The 27,375-nt window shown below is 40.3% G+C and overlaps 1 protein-coding gene across 1 annotated transcript; it reads left to right on the forward strand.

Moving 5' to 3' along the window:
* hsph1.S (heat shock protein family H (Hsp110) member 1 S homeolog) lies at positions 1–24,741 on the forward strand (the record flags this gene model as incomplete). The annotated part of the gene is given in 18 exon segments (NM_001093223.1): positions 1–235; positions 4,784–4,841; positions 6,153–6,293; positions 8,041–8,163; positions 8,708–8,807; positions 12,473–12,606; positions 13,274–13,518; positions 14,723–14,951; positions 15,942–16,048; positions 16,535–16,668; positions 16,781–16,986; positions 17,187–17,309; positions 20,389–20,526; positions 21,356–21,481; positions 21,961–22,068; positions 22,398–22,517; positions 23,372–23,533; positions 23,823–24,741. Coding segments are annotated over 18 exon segments (2,568 nt in total). The 3' UTR covers positions 24,030–24,741.
* Between the last annotated feature and the right edge of the window lie 2,634 nt (positions 24,742–27,375).

Here is a 27,375-nt window from a genome sequence, read left to right on the forward strand (position 1 = left end):
CTCTCTGGATCGCTGCGGATACTCGGAACCTGAGAGGGTCGACTTCCTAATACTTACCCAGACTGCGGTTTGAACCGAGGACTTTGCACTGATTACCCAGAGTTCCGCCGCTGCTGCAGGTTGTTATCATGTCGGTTGTCGGGTTCGACTTGGGTTTTCAGAACTGTCACGTTGCTATAGCCCGAGCCGGCGGCATCGAGACCGTTGCCAATGAATTTAGCGACCGCTGCACCCCGTGAGTATCCTGCTGAGCCTCCTCCTCCTTGTTGTTACATTGAATGATGCTGCTGCTGCTCGCCGGGTTTAGCCGTCAGGAATAGCACGTGATTAGCCGCACCTCGCTGCATCCCTTGCTGTTTAAAGGGAAACTTAACCCTAATGGAATATGAAACGACTTTACGCCCAAAAGGCACATTCTGTCAGACCTGTGCCCTAAGCTCTTGCTGGACTACAGCTCCCATTACCTTTCAGCATATGAATGATTATCTGGTGCATGCTGGGTGTTGAAGTCCAGAAAGATCTGGGGACCATTTAATGGTTGTTACATTTCTCCCCTGGCCATATGCATTAAAGAAGAAGCAAACCCTTAATAAAAAAACCCTACCCTACATAGACCCCCCAGCCTAGCTCCCCCCCCCCACAAATGCCCCTAAAGGCCCCCGTACAAGGGCCGATAAAAGCTGCAGACAGACCGAGTTAGCTGCTTATTGACTCGTGTGTGGGGCCATCCAACGGGATTTCCCGATCGATATCTGGCAGAAAGTCGGGCAGGTTGAAAAATCCCGTCTGATCTCGTCCGCATCTGTGCGTGTATGCAGTCCCGCGATCCGACCGCCCGAATCGGATGCATTATGGCCCACAATTGGATCAGCCCGATATGGCCCACTTCAATGTTATCCGCTCGTTTGGTGACATTGACAAACGAGCGGATCAGGATGTCTATGGCCACCCTAACTCTTTACTTACCCCTCCGTGCAGATTCTGTCCAGCGAACTTCGCGTGCGCCATCTTCAGCCGCTTCAGTAATCTCCGGAAAGAGACTGACGCTTGGGCAATTTTCGGGAGCTTCGGTGCATACACAGATGTTCCGAAACAGAGAATTGCTCCAACTGCTCCGCTTCACCGGTCTCATAGCGAAGATTACCAAAGAGAAGAGATGGCACCCGTGAACTCCCCATACACAGGCCAATCAAAGCTGCCGACAGACCATTGGGCCCGTGTGTGGGTCCATCCGACGGGCTTCCCTGATCGATATCCCTCAATCGGGCAAGTTAAAAAATCCCGTCGATCGTGGCCACATCTGTGCGTGTATGCAGTCCCGCGATCCGACCGCTCCGTATCGGATGCATTATGATCCGATCATTGGGCCCTAGGGCCCACGACTGGATCAGCCCGATATCGCCCACTTCAATGTGGGCATATCTGGGAGAGATCCGCTTGTTTGGCGACATTGACAAACGAGCGTATCTCTACGTCTCTATGGCCACCTTAACTCTTTACTTACCCCACCTTGCAGATTCTGTCCAGCGGAGTTCACGGGCGCCATCTTCAGCTGCTTTCGGTAATCTTCAGAATGAGACCTGCGCTTCATCAATTTTCATGAGTTTCATGCATGCGCAGTTGTTGCGAAACAAAAAATTGCTCCAACTGTGCCGATTCGCCAGTTTCATTCCAAAGATTACCGAAGAGAAGAAGATGGCTGCTGTGAACTCCACTGACAGAATCTGCACAGAGGGGTAAGTAAAGAGTTAGGGGCATTTGCCTGGGGAGGGCAGCTAGGCTGGTGAGGAGGGGGTCTATGTAGGGTAGGGTTTGTTTCTCCTTTATGATCAGCTTGATCAGTGAGGCTGCGACTGAAGTAAGTGGGCATTTGCCTGATTTGACCACCCATGTGCCATAGAGACCCATTGGAAGAGGGCCAGATCAATGAGGCTAATCACCCTTGCCTGATAATTTCCGACTTAACCTGTCCACTTAGATATGGCTTTGGCACACATTTGGGAAGGCGCTAGCCACTTGTTTTAAAAGTATAGGGCCCAAGATATTGTGCAAAGCTTAGGGCCTCACCTTGAGACCCACTAATTAACTATGTGTGTGCTGATTACTGCAGTTGAACAAGACATGGCAAATTACAGGAAGGCCCTCTCTCATAAGAGTCTATTGTAAGACAATAATTCACATTTGTAAAAAATGATTTCCTTTTCTCTGTAATAATAAAACAGGAGCTTGTACTAGATGGTAACTAAGCTGCAAAAAACCATATTGGTGGCAAAACAATTCCATTGGGTTTATTTAATGTTTAAATTATTTTTATCTGATGGGTATCCGTATTGCAAAAAGATCAATTGTCTGGAAAACACCAGGTCCCAAGCATTCAGCATAATAGATCCTGTATATGTAATTTATGCATTTATCAGCCTAGTAGCCCATCTCGTGCTGCAGCCCTAAGTCAGATATCCTCACTGCTCTACCCGATGTGTTTCTATTAATGTGAGTGAATAGATAACCTGTATCTGTAGGTTTCTCTCTTTGTGGATGGGTTTATTGTTGGCTATAAGCAGAGGCAGATCAAAGCCATAATAACAAATTTACATTGCCTTGTTTTCTGATTCTGGATGATAATGTATTGGGTTTCGGTCAGGCTACACCTACAATGAATGATTCCCTTGGCTACGTGCCTGCAGCACAGATCCTGTTGCATTGGAGGCCAATCTATGTTTCTGCCACAATCTCCCAGCATCCACCTATACAGGATGGCACTGGTAGTAAAATCTAGTACAGATTGCCCATCCCTCCTCTAGAGGGAACCCTGGGTGACGTCATGCCTCTCTTTCTCCTGCTTGGCCTTGAAGGTAACAGAAGTCCTTAGAAGCTTCTCCAGGGCTGCCGTGGTGTAATTGCTGATGGGCATTTTACTCCAGTTTAGCTCTTATACACACGTTAACGTGTAATGTCTATTATATAGTGAATAAAGTACCCCCTCTTGTAAAATATAAGGATATTATAAGTTACTGAGGAGTTTCATGACCATATAAAAACACGAGGCCGAAGGCCGAGTGTTTTTATACAGGTCATGGAACTCAGAGGTAACTTATAATATCCTCATTTTGCAACTGGGGGTACATTATTTATTATAATACACACATTTCAGTGAGTCATGTGACAAAGTGACATCAGAACTCACCGTTTATAACTGATGACATCAGAACTCACTGTTTATAAGGATATATTGAATCTCAGCTGACAGATGTAGGACCTTTTGGAGATGCTGGCAGGTGTAGAATGCTGCAGGGTATATGATATTAATAATATTTAAATAACTGTATAAAATAGGATATTGTGTATCTTACTTTGAGAAAATGACAGTCATGCTGTTGACATAGTGATTTTCAGACAGGGATGTAATACACTGGCTGATCCTTTACAGGTAGATTCTGTACAGGTGGCCATAGGCATGTATGACCAATCAGCACTGCAGGAAGTTAAATAGCATGACTCGTTTTCTCTCTCAGCTTCAACTCTCTTGTGTCCGCTGACATGGTGCATCAGCAAGTGAACTTTTTCAGACAAGACTAGGCAACTGAGATTAGTGTGGGATAATGCCTCAGTAATCCTGTGCTTCAGAGCTATATAAAGTAAATCTGTATAAGTACAATTCGACCACATTCATTAAAGGGGTTGTTAACGGTTTAATGTGTGGTTTTTGAATTATTTAACTTTTCAACCAGCAAGTTTCCAGATTTTCAGCAGCTATCTGGTTGCTAGGGTCCACCTAGCAACCAAGCAGTGGTGTAAGTGAGACCCACGAGTATCAATAGCCTGCATAGTAAAAAATATTACTATATGGCTTAATGTGTAACCTCATGGAGCAATAGATTTTTTTGGCTTCCGGGTCATTTGGAGTCAGAAGAAGACGAATATTTCAAAAACTAAAAGCTTAAAAATGAAGATCAAATGAAAAGTTTTTAAGAATTGTCATTCTATAACATACTAAAATATAATTTGGTTAACTACCCCTTTAATAGGTGAATATATAGTGAATAAAGTACCCCCTCTTGTAAAATATAAGGATATTATAAGTTACCGAGGAGTTTCATGACCATATAAAAACACGAGGCCGAAGGCCGAGTGTTTTTATACAGGTCATGGAACTCCGAGGTAACTTCTAATATCCTCATATTTTACAACTGGGGGTACTTTATTTATTATAATACACAAGTTTCAGTGAGTCATGTGACAGAAATGACATCACTACTCACCGTTTATAACTGATGACATCAGAACTCACCGTTTATAAGGATATAATTTACAGGATATTCATGGCTTTTGTGTATTATAGCTTATTACGTACACAGTATGCCCAGAACAGGCTTTCCTTGCAGTGGTCTAACTATACCGGTGTTAATGACAATGCAAGCTGTTCTAAGCTCAGAGAGATTGACATCAGTATGCTTAAGGTTAAGATAGTTACAAGCAGGCCTTTATACCAGGATTGGCATCTAAAATCTACATAGCCCTTTTCGTCCTGTTAGTTACTGCTCACTGGGTATGCTGTATGTATGAAGTAAAAGTTCCAAGTGTATTCATTACATTGACTATGTGCTCCTTACATGCAATAGGGCTTGCCACTTTTAACCACAGTGATGTTGAACCATGCCTCTTTATTTGTTTTTTGGATCTTCAGATTTTGGGAAAAGATAGGGTGGGAAAGAAAGTATCTTATGTCATATTTTGGTATCTGCAAGTACTTACTCTCTTTCTCCCCCCCCCCCCCCCATTTCAGCGCTGTAGTATCGTTTGGATTGAAAAACAGGACAATTGGCATTGCTGCCAAAAACCAGGTAAGGCTATTGATAATATAGTATATTAAGGACATTGTATTAAAAAGCATAGCCTATGAATTGTTTTATGTAATTAATTATGGTAAGAGGAGACCTGACATCAGTAATAGAGGAGGGCTGTTTACACTTATTATAGCACATCTGATGGTTGGACCTGAAACAATATTTCCAATTGTAATTACTAATAAATCACCTATGCCGACAGCTTGTGCAGCGAGATCATTTTTTGTCACATCTGCTGAACTTGAGGCCAGATTTAACCAGTATGAATTGGCTTGTATGGCACAGATAAGCACAGTATAGCCACCATTATTATTATTATCATTATTCCAGTGCTGCGAAATATGCTGGGAGTTTTACTTTGAAAGCAGCGAGTAAGTTGCAGGTAAAACTTAGTCCCTTTGTAAAATGTATAATGAAGCAATAGAATTCTTAATGAATCAGATTAAATTGAGCATAGGACTGGCCAGATATGGGATGACTTTGACGTAGTTGGCCAGCTTAAATATATTGCAATATATGGACAAACAATCCCTGTTTTGTTTAAAGGGTAAGGCATTTTTCAGTAGCAGTATGCACAAAATGTCTCTGTCTTAAATATATTGATAATGGGTTGAGTGCAGAGGACTCTTGTATTTGTCTATATGTATTTTGTGGTCACAACCTCATTGCACCCCCCTAATGGTTTTAAAAATTAGTGGTGAGCACAACTTTCCCTTGTTTTGTTATAATAGATCAAATCGCTATTATGTGACATCACACATTTTGTAATTGCATATTGTGATGAGTGTGTTGGAGGTCCCCTTAAGAGTGATCGGGAGTGGGGTACATGGAAGCAGGTGGGCCTGTTGGACAGTCCTGTTTTAGACCAGTTTTTAGAAGGTTGTCACCATTGCTGCTGATCCCATGGTATCTGATAGAAAAGGCAGGACCACAAAGACATATTGCAGTAAAGTTGATTTATGTTTTTGTTCTCTGTCTCCTGAAAGGCTGGCTTTTACAGGCTCTCATGATAATTAGGAGGAAAGGGATTTATTGGAAATAAGTTAAATTAGTTTTTTTCTTTTTTAATATGTTTTTATTTTGCCATATATTCCCATATTTGTGTACGGCAGTGTTTTTATTCAATCATATGCGCATATAAAACATCAGTAGGCAGGTAGCTAACTAAAATAATTAAAGATGCGGGTAGGGTCCCTTGGATACTGACTTTAAAGGATTTTTTTCTATGAAAAAAAGTGACAGTACTGTTTGCTTTTTTGTGTTTAATCTATTACCTACAGTTATTTAATATTTCATTTCCTTCTACAGCTAATCACAAATGCCAACAACACTGTATCCAGCTTTAAGAAATTCCATGGCCGTGCATTTAATGATGCATTTGTGCAGAAAGAGAAGAATAATTTGCCCTACACGCTAGTACAAACGAATAACGGTGGTGTTGGTGTTAAGGTATGTTAAAATTGCACACTGCATAACACATAGCCTGTATAACCTTCTGCCAATCATTTTGTATATTTTGTTGAGGTCCAGATATTTCTGATATATGAACCGGTTGCTGTGTCAGTCATTCAGAAACGGGTCCAGGAATAATAAACATTGGTTCTCCTTAAATCTATAGTAAAGTATCTGGGTTTTATACTACGCCTGACTACATGGGATTTCCATGGGATTGCCTGTTCAGTTTGGTTAATATGGGGAGCAGATTGTTGATCATCTGTAATTAACCTGAAACCCCAAGACCCTAGGAACTCCTTGGGTGTGCCACATCTGCATTGGCCCTTATTTGGATAGTTGGTCGCCAGGGCTATGGGACATTCCTGTCTAGTTTCATGTTGATTGACAGCAGAAAATAATCACTTGCACCTGAACTCCAGTCTGTGAATGTGCATATAAGGCTTTAAAGGACATGCAAAGCCTACATTTTCCTACCATGTATATAAGTTGGGCATATCTTCCCCACCCAAGCCACATCATTGGTACGGTATTTACCCCCTCCATTTGCCAGAGCCATCACATTTCCCTAAAACAAATAGCAGCTTTCACCCAGCGTCCATTTTCCCTCTGAAACATTGGTAACATTGACATGTGCATGTATGCTGTAAAGTTCATGCAATGCAGAATGCAGCTTTACTCAGGCACAGCATACTTTGATAAAACGTTCTACTGGGGTTGAGCACTGTGAGCTCGGGAGAGTTGGTTAGGATATTGCAGAGTTTGTATGGGAACTAGCAATGCTAACTCTTCATTGGCTATTAGACTGGAGGGTGTGTTAAGTAATCTGAACAGAAAAGAACTGAGCATGCTCATGAGCCAACAGCCAAAGTAAATTCCTGAGGGAGGGGCAGAGTGAGTTAGAGAAGGAATTCTAAATGATTAAGTGGATGCTGCAGCCTTAATATTAAGCTTTTAACAACCAGAATGGTATGTATCTAAAGATTTCAAAGAGGCTGTACACTGATTACATTTTTGTGTGTCTGGGGGAGGGGTTACATGTCCTTTGAGCCAGGTTCCCCAAGCCAAAACAGGCAAGGACATTTCAGAAACATGTACATTGCCAACATTGAGTGCTCAGTGAAGAGAACCGTATTTTTCTCCAAAAATTAATTTGAAAGGTCATTTGCTTCACTACCTCAGGGCCGGAACTAGGGGTAGGCAGAAGAGGCACGTGCCTAGGGCGCAAAGTTGGAGGAGCACCAGGCACAGTACCTCTTCTGCGGATTCCCCCTAGTTCGGACCCCTGTGCCCCCATCTGCAGCAGCAATCTCAGCACTGTGGGTGCTCACGCTCATCTGCGCATGTACGCATCATCTTTGCGTGCGCTGGTCTGTGCATGAGTGTTTGTGCGCACATGATTGTTCACCCTCACACATGTGGAGGGGGTGACATAGGAGGCTGGGTTGCCTAGGGCGCCCAGCCGACTTGGCCCGGCGCTGCACTACCTTGATAACTGCAGAGAGGCAGGAGGCAGAACTACACGCCCCTTTCTAGTAGGAACACTGTAACTTTATTTTGATTGTCTGTAGCAGCTGTGGAGGAGTGCAATCAGTATCACGTATATAAGTGTGGAAACATTTACACAAAAGAACAATATGGGCTACAGTATGTTTGTTTTTTTTTTTTTTGGCTCATGTATCGGGATGTACTTTTGAGACCAGTTTCATTTAATAAACATCTGTATACTATTTATTATGTGCAGGTCAATTATCTGGAAGAAGAGCATGTATTTAGCATTGCACAAATAACTGCCATGCTGTTAACTAAGCTAAAGGAGACTGCAGAGAACAACCTCAAGAAGCCGGTCACTGACTGTGTCATATCTGTAAGTGGCTAGTTTGTAGCACTCATTGTCACGTTTCTTCAGTTACTTTCTGTTGACTTAATGTACATTTCACAAACACAATGATACCCTACTGTAATAGCTGGGTTATAGAATGTGGGCTGGATTAAATAAAGGCATGCATCAAATCCACTATTTTGGATTCAGCTGAACCCCCGAATCCTTTGCAAAAGATTCGGCCGAATACCGAACCAAATCCATGGGGTGGAAAGGGGAAAAACATTTTTCCTTGTTTTGTTACAAAAAGTCATGCAATTTCCCTCTCCACCCCTAATTTGCATATGCAAATATACAGCCGGGCAGAAGTATTCGGCCGAATCCTGCTGAAAAAGGCTGAATCCCGAACCGCGTCTGTGCGCCCCTAATTCCTATCCCTATGAGATAAGCATACAAGCCTTGAATAGAGATTAGCCCCAGTAACTTTCAATACAGTTAAGAGAAAACCATCTATAGATACAATGTTGGCTTTCTGTTTAATACACATTGGGTCTACATTGATTTTATTCTTTTATGTTTCTTCCTGCAGGTACCATCCTTCTTCACAGATGCAGAGAGGAGATCTGTTTTAGATGCTGCCCAGATTGTTGGCCTTAACTGCCTGAAGTTAATGAACGACATGACAGCAGGTACTGGAAGCTTCTAATAAGCAACCTGATTTAAACTGTATCTTTCTTGTCCTGTCTTCTTTGATTGTATCTTCAATTCAGGTATTCACTGACAGGCGTTAGAACAGCCTACATGTAAGACTGTAGCCAGAATTAAAGGAAAACTATTCCCCCCGAGCAATGTAGATGTCTATATAAATATAATGCTTGAACCAGCTCATGTGTAAAACCCTGCTTCTTGTAAATAAACCATTTTCATAATAATATACTTTTTATGTTGTGCCACTGGCTAATCATAAATAGAAAATTGCCATTTTAAAATATAAGATAATATATAAAGAAATATATATATATATATATATATATATATATATATCTATATCTATATATCTCTATATCTATATCTATATATAATATACGATTCACTGTGCACACAAACAAACCATACATGTTAGGTCAAAAGAACCAATTAGCAGACAGAGTTCTGTCTTTTGCTTCCACACTTCTTCCTGTTACAGTTAGAGCTGCAGTATTTCTGGTCAGGTGATCTCTGAGGCAGCACACAGACCATCACGAAATGATGGTTTAAGGCACGAGATGTAAAAGGGAAATATTAACTTAAATATATATACCAGTTTAGTAAAATTCTTTAATGTACCACTTAATTTGATTTAATTATTTATTTTGGGGCTATAGATTTCCTTTAATTAATTTAATGATTAAATTGCAGTTTAAACCCTATATGATTATTCAGTGCTATAAGCTGCACTTGATCTCCATCTACCATTTCAGCTGTGTGTACTACTTTATAGGTAATCAATCCACCTGGAGCAGGGCATCTTTATCTTAAGTGGTACAATTGCTAGCAGACTGAACAAGTGGCCTGCAGCCAAAATCTGTTTGTCTATTTAGGTAGAACAGAAGAGAGACGCACCCTTCCTGCTGTATTAAACAGTGGCAAGTAGAATAATAATAATAATAATAATAAGGGGCCGCACTGTAAGAATGCAGTAAAAGTCAGTATAACAACCTTTTTATATTTGAACCATCAAGGTGGGGCAAGAAGTCAGGCAATTGCAATTGGCTTGGACAGAATTTCAGTCAGGCATGCAAATGGTTCAACCAGCATTCTAGCAGACTTTTTAAGTTTCAGACTGAAAGGAACAGTAACACCCAAAAAAATGAAAGTGTCTTAAAGTAATGGAAATCTAATGTACTGTTGCCCTTTGCTGGTAAAACTGATGTGTTTCCTTCAAAATATAATTATAGTTTATATAAACAAGCTGCTGTGTAGCCATGGGGGCAGCCAATCAAAGCTGAAAAAGGAGGAAAGACGCAGGTTATACAGCAGATAAGCTCCGTAGTATACAATGGGATTCTTCAGAATTTCTCTGATATCTACTGTGTATCCTGTGCTTGAATGGCTACCCCCATGGCTACGCAGCAGCTTGTTTATATAAACTATGATTGTGTTTCTGAAGCAGGGCAACAGTGAGTTATATTGTCATTCCTTTAAAGGAGAAGGAAATTCCCTGGGCGCAAAAACCCTCCCTGTGTTGCCCCTCCTCCCCCCTGGCCTACCTGTCCCGCCGGGCAAATGCCCCAAACTTGTTACTCACCTCTCTGGGCAGGTCCTGTCCATGGAGCTCACAGGCGCCATCTTCTCCCAAGCAGTCTTCTTCCTGCTTTGACCGGCGTTTTTGGCACATGCGTAGTAGGAGCATTTACCGGGTATGGATCTACTGCGCATGCGCCGAATGTCACGTACTGTTACTGCTGTATTTGTTGTTACTGTTCCTTTAAGCCTCTCAGGGACTTCGTAAACACTTAACAGGAAGCCTCTCAGGGTGTCTTAATAAGCAACAAAGTATTGCTATGGTTCTTCTAGCTAAAGATAGACCATGGGGGTATATCCGTAAATGCTGTTGTACAGACATTGCTTCCATTGCCTGATGTGATAAAATGTATCTGAAACATCTGGCAAAATTAGGGAGTGATTATCATGACTGTAACAGCCTTCCAAGAATAACGTGCTATTTGGCCTTTCCACTCCCAAGGTGGCAGGACCTAGATGTCCAGTCTTCCATCCAAATCCTTGTGCTTAATCCCTAAAGGTGATCTTGATTGGCACAAGTGAAAAGGATACCTAGAAACAAAAAATCTGAACTAGAGTTACATCATGGTGTTTGCACAATGAGGTCTTTCTAGACAGACTATGTTCCAGTAGGTGAAATTACAGACCAAAAACATTAGTGTGCCAAAGTGGTATCTTGATTAGGTGCTCAAGACACTTCAGAAACCTTTTGAGGGCCAGGGCACATGCTCATATTCGGGGAAAGGAGTTGCCTGGAGACAAATCTCTTCTTCGGGGCGACTAATCTCCCCGAACTGCCTCCCGCCGGATAAAATGTAAATCGCGGGATGGCACTCGGAGCAATTCGTTTTCCGAAGTTTTCTCGTGAGGCAACTTTGGAAAATGAAGTGCTCCGACTGCCATCCTGCCGGTGATTTACATTCTATCCGGCGGGAGGCAGTTCGGAGAGATTACTTGACCCGAAGAAGAGGAGATTTGTCGCCAGACGATTAATCTCCCCAAATCTGAGCGTTTGCCCTGACACTGAACCTCAAGGAGGCTCTTCATTATTCAATCTTAAAATCAAATCAGATCGTTTTTCTGTGGTCACATGGAGTCAATGTTTTTATCTGCATTGAACCATTTTGGAAATGTTTGTAGACCCATTGTTTCTCCTACATTCTCCTCTAATTTTCATTGCAATTTTACAAACGTCTTTTTGTCTTCTGTTTTTCTTCGGTTAAAGATGGCTGCTTGTCTGTCTGCTTAGAGTTAAATTATTTCCAACTGCCAACAGTCTTGTTTCTTTTGCTTTAAAGATGACAGTTGCCAGATAGATTAAGCAAGCTATATCTTCTGCATATCAAGCAGCTGCAAAAGATGTTCTAAAAGATTGAAGACAGGCTAAACCAATGCAGAGTCAGCCTCCTGAGGGAGATGGTGTATGTTTGGACCAGATCTGCAGAACAGCCTCGCAGGCTAGACACTACAGTCTTGATATCTGGGGGGGGGAGTAGATTTAAAGAGATACTGACACCAGAAATTGAACCTTATTTTTTTTACACATAGCATATTATTATCTTTGCATGCTATTTATAATTTTGCAATATAAAAGAAAAGTATTTGCCCGACACTTTTACCTATCTGATTTTCCATGTTCCTATGTGAAGGGCTGCCATATTTGTGTTAGCATTACAAACTATGACAGGTTGAGAAGGGACAATCAGGTTGGCAAAACTGTCAGGTTTAGGAACTTCGAGTAACCATTACAAGGAACTACTAAAGTATCCCTATCAGTGAAAACAATCAACTGACCTAAGTAATTTCTAATGTACATTGATTTTGGAGAGTAGTTTTTTTTAGGCTCCATGTCACTTTAATATAGCTCTTTAATTTGTGCTGCAGTCTAAAGCCACTGTTATTGTACTGCTTTGTAAACACATTTCTAAACATGGTGGAAACACTGGCTTTATATGGTACTCAACCTAAATTGCTCTTCCATATTTTCAGAGGGCAGCGTTCATTGTAGTATATGCTGTGATGAACCAAGAGCTCAGTTTTTGTTTTTGTTTTACATTTATTAAATCTATAATATTATGTCACTTTTTTTCAGTTGCTTTGAACTATGGAATATATAAGCAGGACCTTCCAGCTCCAGAGGAGAAACCTAAAATTGTGGTGTTTGCTGACATGGGACACTCCTCTTTCCAATTATCTGCCTGTGCCTTTAATAAAGGCAAGTTAAAGGTATATGAAGTGGTCTAGAAATGTGCATTTATTTCCACTTGTTAATGTAAAAATTGCTTTTTAACTGATGGGGTTGGGGCTATAAGGTTAGAGTTGTAAGGAGACCAGGGGATGGTTAGTGCCAATTGATACTTACTCGTCTAAAGAAGGTTTTATTAAAGGGGTTGTTCACCTTTAAATTAATTTTTAGTATGGTGTAGGGAGTAATATTCTGAGACAATTTGCGATTGGTTTTCATTTTTTATTCTTTGTGTTATTTAGCTTTTTATTCAGCAGCTCTCCAGTTTGCAATATTAGCAATGTGGTTGCTAGGGCCCAAATTACCCTCGCAACCCTGCATTGATTTGATTTGAATAAGAGACTGGAATATGAATAGGAGAGGCCTGAATAGAAAGATGAGTAATAGCAAGTATCCGTAACAATACATTTGTAGACGTACACAGCACTTGTTTTTCGATGAGGTCAGTGACCCCCATTTGAAAAGCTGAAAAGTCAGAATAAAAAGGCAAATAATTAATAATAAATATAGAAAATTTATAAGGAAAACCAATAGAAAAGTTGCTTAGAATTAGCCACTCCTTTAAGTCTCCCAGCAGTTATGATAGTGAGCATGTTTGATTTGAGTAATTAATTTAATTCATTCGCTAATGTAAAATATTTTCCTAAGGTTCTTGGCACAGCCTTTGACCCATACTTGGGAGGAAGACGTTTTGATGAAAAGCTTGTTGAACACTTTTGTGTAGAATTCAAAACAAAATACAAGCTGGATGTGAAATCCAAAATCAGAGCCGTTCTGCGCCTCCATCAAGAATGCGAAAAGCTGAAGAAACTAATGAGCAGCAATAGCACTGATCTGCCGCTAAATATTGAATGCTTTATGAACGACCTTGATGTATCGGGGCGGATGAACAGGTGAGTGCAGTCACAATGCAATTCTCTGTCTTTATTTTGTAATGCATTCAGATTATTATTCTACATTCTCAAATATTCTTATTGTGCTTACATGTTACACAATGGGGATTATTTATCAAATTTGCCCATGGGCAGTTACCTATAGCAACCAATCAGTGATTATTTTTCTAAAGCCAGCTGCCAGTAGAACAATGATTGCAGCAATCTGATTGGTTGCCATGGGCAAATTTGCCCAGTGTTGATAAATGACCCCCAATGCATGACCGAGGCTATAGGGGTTATTTACTATGATCTGAAGTGCAAGATCTCAACCCTTAGTTCTCATGCAGGGAGTGCTACTGCCTGCAATCTGGCAACATCAGTACCTCACTCGGTATAAAGAGACATGCAGCCATTTGTAAAATATGTGATAGGCAGGGTGCAATTTATAGGAAAATGCTGTGGCTGCTTTTTGCCCTTTGCACCCTGTTTTCCATGTTGTAAATGAGCCCTTCTATGTCCCTGTCAGTTTCCCAAGAGACCCCAGTCATGTGACTTGTGCTCTGATAAACTTCAGTCACTTTTTACTGCTGCACTGCAAGTTGAAGTGCTATACCTTTCCCCCAATCTAACAACAGAACAATGGGAAGGTAACCAGATATTGGCTCCCTAACACATGGTAGGGATGAAATTAGCCAGATGATTTCAGCCCCCGTGTGGCTCTAGCCTAAGGCTTAGTTTTAAGACCAGGTTAAGGGTCAGGGCACACAGGCAGATTCGGGGAGATTAGTCGCCCGGTGACAAATCTCCTCCTTCTTCGGGACTACTAATCTCCCCGAACTGCCTTCCTGCCGACTAAAATGTAAATCGCCGGAGGGATGGCACTCGGAGTGATTTAGTTTTCCGAAGTCACCTGAAGTGGCGACTTCAGAAAAGCAATTGCTCCGAGTGCCACCCTGCCGGCGATTTACATTTTAGCAGGCGTTGAGGCAGGAGAGGCAGTTCAGTGAGATTAGTGGTCCCGAAGAAGAGGAGATTTGTCACCTGGCGACTAATCTCCCCAAATCTGCCTGTGTGCCCTGACCCTTAAACAGTTAAGGATGCACATTGTGTTTAAAGGCCACCAGACATCAAAGGGACATTGTCTCAGAAAGTTTCCCAGTTGTATTTTTCTTCTGTGTTTTCTCTTAATTCATTTGGCTGTCATTCTCCTATTATTTTGAAGGGTTGAATTTGAAGGTTTATGTTCTGACCTCTTGCAAAGAATAGAAGGTCCTCTTCACTCATTAATGGAACAGACACAGTTACGTGCCGAAGATATCTCTGCAGTGGAGGTCATTGGGGGCGCCACTCGAATTCCAGCTGTGAAGGAGAGGATTGCTAAGTTCTTCGGGAAGGATGTCAGCACGACATTAAACGCAGATGAAGCTGTGGCAAGAGGCTGTGCTCTGCAGGTGGTTGTTATAGAATAAAGGAACCCAGTCGGAATTCGAAATTGGTTCAGATGTATTTTGATTTAGTTTCAACTGAAACCTAAGGGGCACATTTACTATGGGTCGAATATCGAAGTAAAATCCTTCGACATCGAAGTCGAAGGATTTACCGCATTTCGTTCGAACGAAAAATCGCTCGATCGAACGATTAAATCCTTCAAGTCGAAAGATTCAAAGGATTTTAATCCATCGATCAAACGATTTTCCTACGATCAGAAATTACTTAGAAAGCCTATGGGGAAGGTCCCCATAGGCTAACATTGGGACTCGGTAGGTTTTAGCTGGCGAAGTAGCTTGTCGAAGTTTTTTTTAAAGAGACAGTACTTCGACTATCGAATGGTCGAATAGTCGAACGATTTGAAGTCGTGGTCGAAGTAGCCAATTCGATGGTCGAAGTAGCCAAAAAAACCTTTGAAATTTGAAGTATTTTTCATTCTAATCCTTCACTCGAGTAAATGTGCCCCTAAGTGTATTTTAAATTTTGTTAGACTGTTTTCTATTGAAAAGATATAACTATAAGAGTTCTACTGTTAATGTGGAGCATAACCAGTTTCAGGAATGGTATATGTGTTTAGTCAGTGATAAATACTTTTCTTAAGACTCCTGAGTTTCAGGATTTAAACAAGATATAAGGAAGACAAAGGTATATTGTAGCCTGCTGTCACAGCTCAGGGTCATTCACTGTGCAAGTTCTTTAGTTCACGTTGGGTAGACAATGGGGCCATGTTATATTAAGAATTTCTTTGCCAATCCACTTTCTTCCACTGTGATACCACTGTGCACCGACACTAATTCTATAATAATTTCCCTTGCTCTGGAGCATCCTGCAAAAGACAGACTAAAGAATATTTAGTGTGCCAACATATGCACCAAATTAATGGCGATGCAAAGGAATTTCTTTACAGTAAATATAATGGCGTTATCGCCTGTCTCTTATATCTCCTTTTTCAGTGTGCGATACTTTCTCCAGCATTCAAAGTGAGAGAGTTCTCCGTCACAGATGTTGTTCCTTACCCCATCTCTCTTAAATGGAGCACAGAAGCAGATGAGGCTGAGGGGTAAGTGTCAGCGGGGAGCAAAATTTGTGGAGGAGTTTCTTCTTTATTCTGTAACCAGTAATGGCTTGGTTTTTGCTCACACCATCCGAGGGCTATAGAATATTGCGCTTGTACACTCTTAAGAAATGGAGATATTTCTAAACAAACTCTGGCATTCATAATTTTGATCAGTGTATTGAACCCAAGATTAACTACATGACCACCTATGGTGTTCAAACTCTAGGGTTGAATGGGATGCCCCAAAAACTACAGCAATAGCTCAGTTTGGTTCATTTATTATATGGAACAATGATCGTTCCCCCTTTAGCCATCAACCTTTTTGCATCTCACCAGCCTTGCCTTCTGTTAATATTGGTGGGTTAGGATCACAACATGAAGCCATTTTTGTGTGCACATAGAGGGTTAATTATTTAAGCAACCCTCTCACTGTTCCAGGACTTGTATCTGTGATCCTTTTTATAACAATGGTGTTGTATTACTCTTTAGAGTCCACGAAGTTTTCAGCAAAAATCACGCTGCTCCTTTTTCCAAAGTTCTCACCTTCTACCGAAAGAATGCTTTCCAGATTGAAGCTTTTTACTCTGATCCTTCTGCCGTCCCCTATCCAGAACCAAAAATAGGTGAGGATTACTTCCACAAGTTTACTTTAAACGTCGCTAAATCAAGTCCTAATACTCCTATCTGTATATATAAATCCCATGTATAAATGACTTGATATTTATTGTGTTTTAGGTCATTTTGTGGTGCAGAACATTTGTGCAGCTAAAGATGGCGAGAAGTCGAAGGTGAAAGTGAAGGTGCGCGTAAACACACATGGCATTTTCAGTGTCTCCACTGCCTCCATGGTAGAGCGAATGGAAGTGGATGAGTCTGAGGAGCAGACTGGAGAAATGAGTGGAGCTGAGAGTCTGAGCACTACTGAGACCCTGGAAACTGATGTAAGTATTAATTTCACAAAAGTAGCACTTGGCGTTAGTTTTGGAGGCATTTTCTTTGTCTTAAAAGAACATGATGGATTTGTTAATTAAAAAAAACTATTTCTAGAGATGTTTGTGTTTATCTTTATTGTCTTAATATCCATGTATCTGCCTGGTGCACATTCTTTCTGCATCTTTTTGTGCCTGGGTTTTCCTTACAGAAAGGTATCCAGCAAGACAGCAGTGAGGCTGGAACACCGCCCCAGGTACAAACTGATGAGCAGCACTGTCCCCCTCCACCTGAGACATCCAGTGGGGATCATAAAATGACTGAAACTGACAAAGTGAGTGATAATATATTTTCTTAAGCTTGAATTCCTTAGTCTCAACAGCCGGCACTCACGTACGCAAGAATATAGGATGCCAGGGTAGAGTCCAGTGTTTTTTTGGATTGTTGGATCTCTTGCTTGAACTCCTTTGTTGTTGCTGTTAAATGGCCAATATACCCTCCTATTTTGTGTTTGCTACCAGTAAATACATATGGTAGCATACATTTTTGCCTAAAATACCACAGTTCACAATGGCATATACCCTAGGCTTGCAGTATGAGGCATCTACCTGGGTTTTGTGCAGCCTGCGCTTGTGCTGAATTCAACAGAATGTGTGTGGCCACAACACAGTCTTATACATAGTGCCTGTCATAGGCAGGTTGTAACTGTAAGGCACAACTTCATCATGTTGATGGACCCTAACTTTCATGTCTGAAAGATACGCAAGCTAGGGTACATCCAAAATACCACCCTTCATGAATATAGAACATAAAGCACGTACAGGTCAATGCTCTCCATTTTTGCCTAAGCAAGACTAGCAAACCTGCATGTGTATTTGGAGATGTAAAATGAATAGGGAAGTATACTTCTTCGTTTATGTCAGGCAAGCCTTTAGCAAAAGTTAGAAAAAAAAAAATGAAGCTATACTGGCCCTTTAACGATATAGGACCAACCTGTTTGGATGCTCGTGCCTCGGGGGAAATGGAGAGGGACATCCTACTAAAGCAGGCAAGTGGCCAAAGTATGTGCTAATATCATAATAATTTTTACTTTAAAAGACTGAGAGCATTAACCTACCCATTATCTAGCAGCTTATGGTCAAACTTTTATAGGTACTCGTTCCTTGAAGTAACTAAATAGCTCTTATCCAGGGATTCTGTGTTCCAGCTTTTGTTATTGGCCTGAATCATTGCAGTGATATGTTATCTTGTCTTATTCCCACAGTCCCCAGTACAAAGAAATATGTAGGGCAGAGACACGTTGCTATTTTGGGAAATTAGTCGCCCAAATCGCTTCTTTGGGTGACTAATCTCCCCAAACTGCCTTCCCGCCGGCTAGAATGTAAATAGCCGTGAGGCAACTTCGGGTGACTTCAGAAAACGAAGAGTTCCAAGTGTCATCCCGACAGAGATTTACATTCTAGCCGGCAGGAAGGCAGTTTGGGGAGATTAGTCGCCCAAAGAAGAAGCGATTTTGTCTCTGGGCGACTAATCTCCCGAAATAGCAGCGTGTGTCTCTGCCCTAAAAGGGTCACTTACTATCCAGTAAAGCAAATGAGAATAATAGGTTTAATTCTTGGCCTGCACATTATAGAGCTGGTGATGTACAGGGGACTGTGCCAGGCTTGAAGGGCTCTTACATAGTTACATAGTTAAATTGGATTGAAAAAAGACAAAGTCCATCAAGTTCAACCCCTCCAAATGAAAACCCAGCATCCATACACACACCCCTCCCTACTTTTAATTAAAATTCTATATACCCATACCTATATTAACTATAGAGTTTAGTATCACAATAGCCTTTGATATTATGTCTGTCCAAAAAATCATCCAAGCCATTCTTAAAGTCATTAACTGAATCAGCCATCACAACATCACCCGGCAGTGCATTCCACAACCTCACTGTCCTGACTGTGAAGAACCCCCTACGTTGCTTCAAATGAAAGTTCTTTTCTTCTAGTCTAAAGGGGTGGCCTCTGGTACGGTGATCCACTTTATGGGTAAAAAGGTCCCCTGCTATTTGTCTATAATGTCCTCTAATGTACTTGTAAAGTGTAATCATGTCCCCTCGCAAGCGCCTTTTTTCCAGAGAAAACAACCCCAACCTTGACAGTCTACCCTCATAATTTAAGTCTTCCGTCCCTCTAACCAATTTAGTTGCACTTAGTCTCTGCACTCTCTCCAGCTCATTTATATCCCTCTTAAGGACTGGTGTCCAAAACTGAACTGCATACTCCAGATGAGGCTTCACCTGGGACCTATAAAGAGGCAGAATTATGTTTTCATCCCTTGAGTTAATGCCCTTTTTTATGCAAGACAGAACTTTATTTGCTTTAGTAGCCACAGAATGACACTGCCCAGAATTAGACAACGTGTTATCTACAAAGACCCCTAGATCCTTTTCATTTAAGGAAACTCCCAACACATTGCCATTTAGTGTATAACTTGCATTTATATTATTTTTGCCAAAGTGCATAACCTTGCATTTATCAACATTGAACCTCATTTTCCAGTTCCAGTTCCAGTTGCCCAGTTTTCCAGTTTAGACAAATCACTTTGCAAAGTGGCAGCATCCTGCATGGAACCTATAGTTCTGCACAATTTAGTATCATCTGCAAAAATAGAAACAGTACTTTCAATGCCCACCTCCAGGTCATTAATAAACAAGTTGAAAAGCAAGGGACCTAGTACAGAGCCCTGTGGTACTCCACTAACAACACTGGTCCAATTAGAAAATGTTCCATTTACCACCACTCTTTGTAGTCTATCTTTTAGCCAGTTCTCTATCCAGGTACAAATACTATGTTCCAGGCCAACATTCCTTAATTTAACCAGTAACCTTTTGTGTGGCCCTGTATCAAATGCTTTAGCAAAGTCTAAGTAAATCACATCCACTGCCATCCCAGAATCGAGGTCTCTACTTACCTTCTCATAAAAAGAAATTAAGTTAGTCTGGCAAGATCTATTACGCATAAAACCATGCTGGCACAAACTCATAGTATTATGATTTGCTATGAAGTCCAGTATCTTATCCTTTATTAACCCTTCGAAAAGCTTTCCTAATACTGACGTCAGACTAACTGGCCTATAGTTTTGAGGCTGTCACAAAGCTTTTATCCTATAAAAGAAAAACTGTGGAGTGTTGAAATTGTATGTATTATGACTTGCCTGGCAGTCTTTGTTTGCAACCTATTCAGATAAATGTCTCTATAGAGTAAGGTCTTTACATTTAAGCTGCTAGCTCTTAGTAGAACCATTTGAAAGACCAATTAGGATGACATTGTAAAACATCCATTAGCAGTAACACTAAAACTTTCCATTCATAGTGAATTACAGTCCTTTTTACTGATTTGAACATCTGCCTTTCAATACAGGGCAACGAAAAGAAAATAGATCAGCCTCCAGAAGCGAAGAAGCCCAAGATAAAGGTGAAGAACATAGAGCTGCCCATTGAAGCAAATCTCGTATGGCAGCTGAGCAAGGACCTTCTTAATATGTACATTGAGAATGAGGTGAGCTGAAATGTTAGATATATTACCTGGTAGAATATCTGCTAAATACAGCCATACAATTATGTTTTCCTACAGTAGCATAGAATACAATAAGATCCCGAATGAATGAAGGAGTAATAAAAAGTAGCGATAACAATAAATTTGTAGCCTTACAGAGCATTTGTTTTTAGATGAGGTCAGTGACCCCCATTTGAAAGCTGCAAAGAATCAAATGACTATAAATAATGAAGACCAACTGAAAAGTTGTTTAGAATATTTATCAAGGGTAGAACTTCGAATTGAAAAAAACGTTGAAATTCGAAGACCAACAGAAATTAAGTCGAAGTGTTTTTTTTTGTTTTTTTTTGGTCGAATAGGTCTGTATTCGGCCGAATTCGAATTGTACGAATAGAAGGAATATTAAAAACTTTGAATATCAAAATGTATCATTTACTGTCTCTTTAAAAAGTTCTACTTCGACCATTCGCCATCTAAAACCTGGCGAATTGCTGTTTTAGCCTATGGGGGACTTCCTAGAACCTATTTGGAGTCAATTGGAAAAATATATGTTTTTTTTTCAGGAAAAAACTTTGATTCGAATCAGATCGAATGCGCTTTTCCTACGATTCATACGATTCTAATTCGGCTGAATATGGACCTATTCCACCAAAAAACCATTTTTACTTCATTATGTTTGGTTGGTCTTTTTGAATTAGAATTTCGAAGTTTTTTGATAAATAAGCCCCTGAATGTGATTTGTAAGATAATCCATGTTCTAAATGTCATCTTTCAAGTTAACCTATTCATGTGTCAGTGACGGAGTCACGATTTCAACATTCATTGTTCTTAGGGCAAAATGATCCTTCAAGATAAACTGGAGAAAGAGCGGAACGATGCCAAGAATGCCGTGGAGGAGTACGTCTACGAGATCAGAGACAAACTCTCCGGGCCTTACGAAAAATTTGTCAGTGATAAGGTACGGCTCGTATGGGCTGCTTGTGTGGGCGGCATTTTACAACATATCTGTGTTTTCTATAGAGCTCAGTTACTTCTCAAATTCTGTAATTGCAGTATCACTCAATACAAAAAAAGGCTTGCCTGTTGTATCTGCTTTCTACACCCCTGGGATTTGTATTCCTTGTACAGCAGGAGTGGCAGCTATTTAGTATTTGTTTCTGGATCTATTCATAATGAGCCCGTGTCTGCCTGACCTTGCTCACTTAATTAAAATACTCTTTCTGTGTCAGTGAAAGGAATATGAGCAGTTGGATGAACTGTAGAGTTCCAAACAAAAGCTTAAATACAAACTGCAGATGTGAAAAAAAAGTTGTTTTTAAATGTCTGCAAATATTTCTTTTCCTGATACACGTTCAATGATTAGCCAAGTTGTTCACCTTCTATGATAGGAAGAGCAGAGAAATATAGTATTTAACAGGCCACGTATTTGTCTTGTAGGACCAAAGCAAATTTCTAGAGCTTCTAACGGAAACTGAGAACTGGCTGTACGAGGATGGTGAAGACCAGCCCAAGCAGGTGTATATTGACAAGCTGGAAGAGCTGAAGGTAAGAAACTAGGCTTTTTTTCTTAAAGGGTTGAATTCTCCTTTAAGTTCTGGACTGCAAAGCTCGTATGAAAATTGGACAGCTAGCTTTACCATTCAAGTGCATTAAAGGTGGCAGGGTCCGTTTCGGCTGCTCATTGAGCCATAAGCCTTTTACATCATTCTTTTGCGTACCTGATAAGACAGAAGAAGATTTGCGTGCAACATCCATAAATTCACATGAAGTAATGAAATGCCGGAACTGTTCTATGACACAGTGCTGCATATGTCAAACGCTTAACGATTTCGTAAACTGCTTTTTTAAATTTTTTTTTGTTGTTTACCTTGCAGAAACTCGGCACTCCAATTCAGAATCGTTGTAGAGAGGCAGAAGAGCGTCCAAGAAAGTTTGAAGAGCTTGGACAAAGACTTCAGCACTATGCCAAAATTGTAGAAGAATACAGGAATAAGGTATTTAGTTCCCATTTAGTCACAATTCTGTGTTCATGTGTTTTGGTGCAACCTGCTTGGTCGGGATAGAATGGAGGAAGCTGAAGGATAGAAAATCATGGATACAGTAAAAGAATCTCATCCAGGTTTTGACTGGAGTTTGATAGCTACATATACAGTGAGCTGCAGCATCCTTTGCTTATTAGTATTGCTTTGCTGCAAGCATGGGATTAGCTTCCAAAGGATAGAGTGATCTGTGGGCTGCAGTCACAGGGCCGCCATCAGGGGGTACAAGTGGAAGTGAAGGGGGGCCCGGCAGTGCTGAGCCGTGCCCCGCTTGACAGCGCCGAAGCCGTGCCGACTCCTTCTGAAGTCCCGAACAGTGGAAGTGCCGAAGTCCTAAAGCGCCGAAAAGACACAAAGTCACGAAAGGAAGCGAAGTTGAAGTCCTGAAGCCACGAGTTCAATTTCTCTGAACACCAATGTGTGTTTTGTTTTTTTTTTTTAAAATCCCCTGGCCACCAATGTATTTTAATTTTACTTGTAAGGGTGTCCCTCGCACCAATGCTTTTTAAAAAATTATGGGGGGCCCATGCGCCAATATTTTGTTTTTAACTTATAGGGGGGCCCTGGTCCCCAATAGCTTTTAATAACTTGTGTGGGGGAGGGGTTACCTTTTTTTTTTTTTTTTTTTTAGCATTGATGTCTTTATGGTGTTTAAACTGTGATGTGGAGTAGGCGGGAACTGGGGCCGGGGCCGGGCTTGGGGGAAAATTTTGTTGTACGGGGCCCCTGATTTCTAAAGGCAGCCCTGTGCAGTCATGTTATATGGAACCTGTCACTCATCTTGCTCTCCTGACTATAATGATTTACAGAGTGAAGCCTATCAACACATCAGCAGCACTGATATAGAAAAGGTGGAAAAATGTGTCCGAGAGACCATGGAATGGATGAACAATATAATGAATGCCCAGGCAAAACAGAGACTGGATCAGGACCCGGTTGTTCAAGTGCACGAAATCAAAGCAAAGTGCACAGTAAGTGTATACCACGGCATATTGTATATGAATATAGAATGACTACCATGTAGGACACTAATATCATTTTGGAGTTTTTTGGAGGAAATGGGTTTTGTTGCAACCGTTTGTTTATTGTCGTTATGGGCTTGCATAGCAACATTGAGGGCTATGATAGAAAACCTTTTTCTCCAAAAAGATTAAAATAGATTATAAATATAAATAAATTCTTTGCAGCTATTTATCATTACAGTATTTATGGATTTGTTGGTCTCCCTCCCTTAATGCGTATAATGTTTGTCTTCTTTAGTCTTTGGACAGCAGCTGCCATGGAATCGTATCACAACCAAAGCCCAAGGTTGAATCTCCAAAACAAGAGAAACCTGTGAATGGCGTGAATGAAAACCATGAAGATGGCACCAACGGCGAAAAGAACAAGAATAACCCGACCCAACCCCAGCAGAATGGAGAATGTCATCCCAATGAGAAGAGCACCATTGACATGGACTTTGATTAATGGGTTGGGTTTGACCTTTTGCAGCAAAAGTAGCGAGCAGGAAGTCTTCCCACGCAAACTGGTTGTAAATTAAGATTTATAAGATTTTTTTTTTTTTTTGTTCTAATATTTCAGTAAGAGGCGACCAAACACTGCTTAAGGGACTATTTATTATGACATGTTTTAAAGAAAAGGTTACTTTTTTATGTGTTATGTATTTTTCTTCACTGTATGATCTATGGAACGCGTATTGACTCTGATATTGCCTTGGTTACTTGAAAAACAAATTCCTGTGGAATTGTGAACTTCATATTGACGCTTCTTTGTAGATGAAATCTTTCAGAACACAGCAGGCATCTCAAATTCTGGCTGATATTTAATAAAGCACCAGAAGAACAGCATTTCCGTCATTTTCCTTTAAAGGGTACTTGCATGCCGCAACGAGCCAGAAGGCTTTAAGAAACTGTTCTTCCGAACCATTACTTTATTCTTGACGTAATTCCTTCATACAGATATTTGTCTCTCTTGGTGCAACTGTTATATTACTGGAGTTTTAATGGTGGGGGGAAAAAAGAAAACGTATGTTGTTGTCACAAGAGCCAACCAGCTATTACATATATTTTATTTCCCCTTGAATTTGCTTTCAGAAAGCCACAGTGAAAGATGTACTGATAGTGTTGTGCCTGTCATGGAGCCTTCATTGAACTTTAATAAATAAAGTTCTTGACTCAAAGTTGGACTGGCTTTTTTTTTTAACGTAACAATCATATTAAAATAAGATTTTAGCAGTTATCTGGTTGTCAGGGACCAAGTTACCCTAGTTACTAGGCAGCGATTTTAACGAGAAGTTGGGCGATGAATAGAAGAGGCCCTGAACGGAGAGATATAGATTTAAAATAACCATAAAATTGTGGCATCCTAGAGCAATAGTTCTTTGGCTGCCAAGTCAGTGACCCCCGTTTAGAAGCTGAGAAAGAGGCTGAAGATAAAGGCAAAACAAAAATGATGAAAAATGAAGACCAATTAAAAAGAAGCTAAGAATAGGAATTTCTATCACATGCAAAATGTTAACGTCAAGGTGTAATCCCCCTTTTGATAAAATATTCTGAAAATATAATGCATTAAACAAGTTCAGCCTAAAAGGTTGTGCATGTTTGTTTGCAGCACTCACGGGGAGGGAGAGTTTAATTTTCAGAAATGATGGGGAAAAAATTAGAGGAGAAGGGCCACCAAGGAGTCGTAATATTTACTCTGTTTTGTCAACATCGTATTATTTCATCTTGGAATATTCCTGTAACCGATTCCATTGATAAATGCAGAACCAGTCTTATAGGATAGCTCTGCTTCTTTCATGTGAATGAATGGAAAGAATTGAAAATTCGTCGCAACCCACACTCCCCAAACAGTAGCTCGTGAGAAACATATTGCTCACCAACCCCTTGGATGTTGCTCCCAGTGGCCTCGAAGCAGGAGCTTATTTTTGAAATACTGATTTAGAGGCAAGTTTTGGTTGCATAAAACCAGGTGTACTGCCAAGTAGAACCTTCTGTAGGCTGCCAGTTCACATTGGGGCTACCAAATAGCCAATCACAGCCCTTATTTAGCATCCCCAGGGACTTTTTCATGTTTGTGTTCCTGCCCAACTCTTTTACATTTGCATGTGGCTCACGGGTAAAATAAGAAGTTAAAAAGGACCCCTGTCATAAAGGTTCAGCTGAATGACAAGTGATCTGGAGTAGCAGCATTTTGACAAGAAGAAGAGATCAAAATATGCGCCATGGCCTAGAAAGAGGCTTCTCAATTCATTCCTGGACAATCAAAACAACACACTCTGTGTCTCTTTTGGCGTAACCAGCAAATAGTATCTTATTTTGGGTGCTGCAAAACTCGGCTTATACTCGGTATGTGAAAATCAACTAAACATTTTAAAAAAAAAAAGGCCACAAACCCGTTTTACCTGCTGACAAATATATTCAGAGTTGTCTGTGAAGGTTCTCATTCATCTAGGTCAGGGTATATCTGTAATAAGTCAAATTAACTAGATGGGGCTATTATTTACTAAACTCTGAAAGAAAAAATCACGAAAATTCTTGATTTTTTTATATAAAATCAGACTTTTAAAAAATCACGAATTTTTCTGAATTCATTAATGGAAAAAGTCTGAATCTGAAAATCCGGCATCTCAGACCTGTCGAGGTTACATATAAGTCAATGGGAGAAGTCCCAATAATTTTTTGATGTGTGCTGGGTTTCGTGCAATACCCCAAAGTTTTCGTGTGAAAATTCTGAAAATAACGTGAAATTCGGGATAATCGGATGAAAAAATTGGAAAAAAAACGTTAAAATCAGATTTTTTCCCGCAAAGCTAATTTTCAGGAAAATGTAATAAATAAGCGTAAAAAACCAGAGCAGATTTGATCGGAGTTTGTAGCAGAAAATATTGAGATAAATTTGGAATTTGATAAATAAACCCCTAGCTGTATTTTCTTTTCTCTTGAAGACATTTTGCTACTTATCCCACTGACTTTCTCAATATGCAGGGTTGTATAGTGAAATAGACACAGTTCTGTATTAATTATTTTGCCTAATGATCTTTTACAAACATGAACATCAGGTGTTTCTTCTGCTTTTTTATTTCGGGAGAAATGATGTCTGATATATCGGCTGGTTCCTCTAGCACTGGATGAGTAGGCAAGCTTTCAGAATCAATCAGAATCTCAAAGGGAACCATGGGGTGTTTCCAAGAAGCTAATGTGAAAATCTCCCACAAGTCACTCTGACCAAAATGTTCCTGAGATAACATTTATAAAAACCATTCTCGTCTTCAGTTATTATTAGAAAAGATGATACAGAATTAAATAGCTGTGAGAGGTTTGACATTTCTCAAGATGTGAGGCACAAGCACAAACACATTTATTCTGGAAGTAAACAAATGTTGTGAGTGGCAGCTCATTCATCAAAGTGCAGGAGCCTATGATTTAGTACCTGCAGCATGACACACACTAAGGGGGTTATTTACTAAACTCCGAATGCAAAAATCACAAAAAATTCATGATTTTTTTAATAAAAAATCACTAATTTTTCGGAATTTACAAAAGTCAGAATTAGTCCGAATCAGAAAATCCAGCATACGCGTAAAAAATTTCAAAAAGATTTGATCGGAGGTTGTAGCAGAAAATTTTGCGATAGATTCGGACTTTGATAAATAACCCCCTAAGGCTCTTTCTGAGATGTTTTTATCGTATTGTCTTTTTTTGCTTTATTTATTTGGCCTTAAAGGTATTCTGTCATGATTTTTATGATGTAGTTTTTATTTCTAAATTACACTGTTTGCACTGCAAATAATTCACTCTACTTTGATAAATTT

This window comes from Xenopus laevis, chromosome 2S (genome assembly GCF_017654675.1).
Source record: "Xenopus laevis strain J_2021 chromosome 2S, Xenopus_laevis_v10.1, whole genome shotgun sequence".
Lineage (NCBI taxonomy): Eukaryota > Metazoa > Chordata > Amphibia > Anura > Pipidae > Xenopus > Xenopus laevis.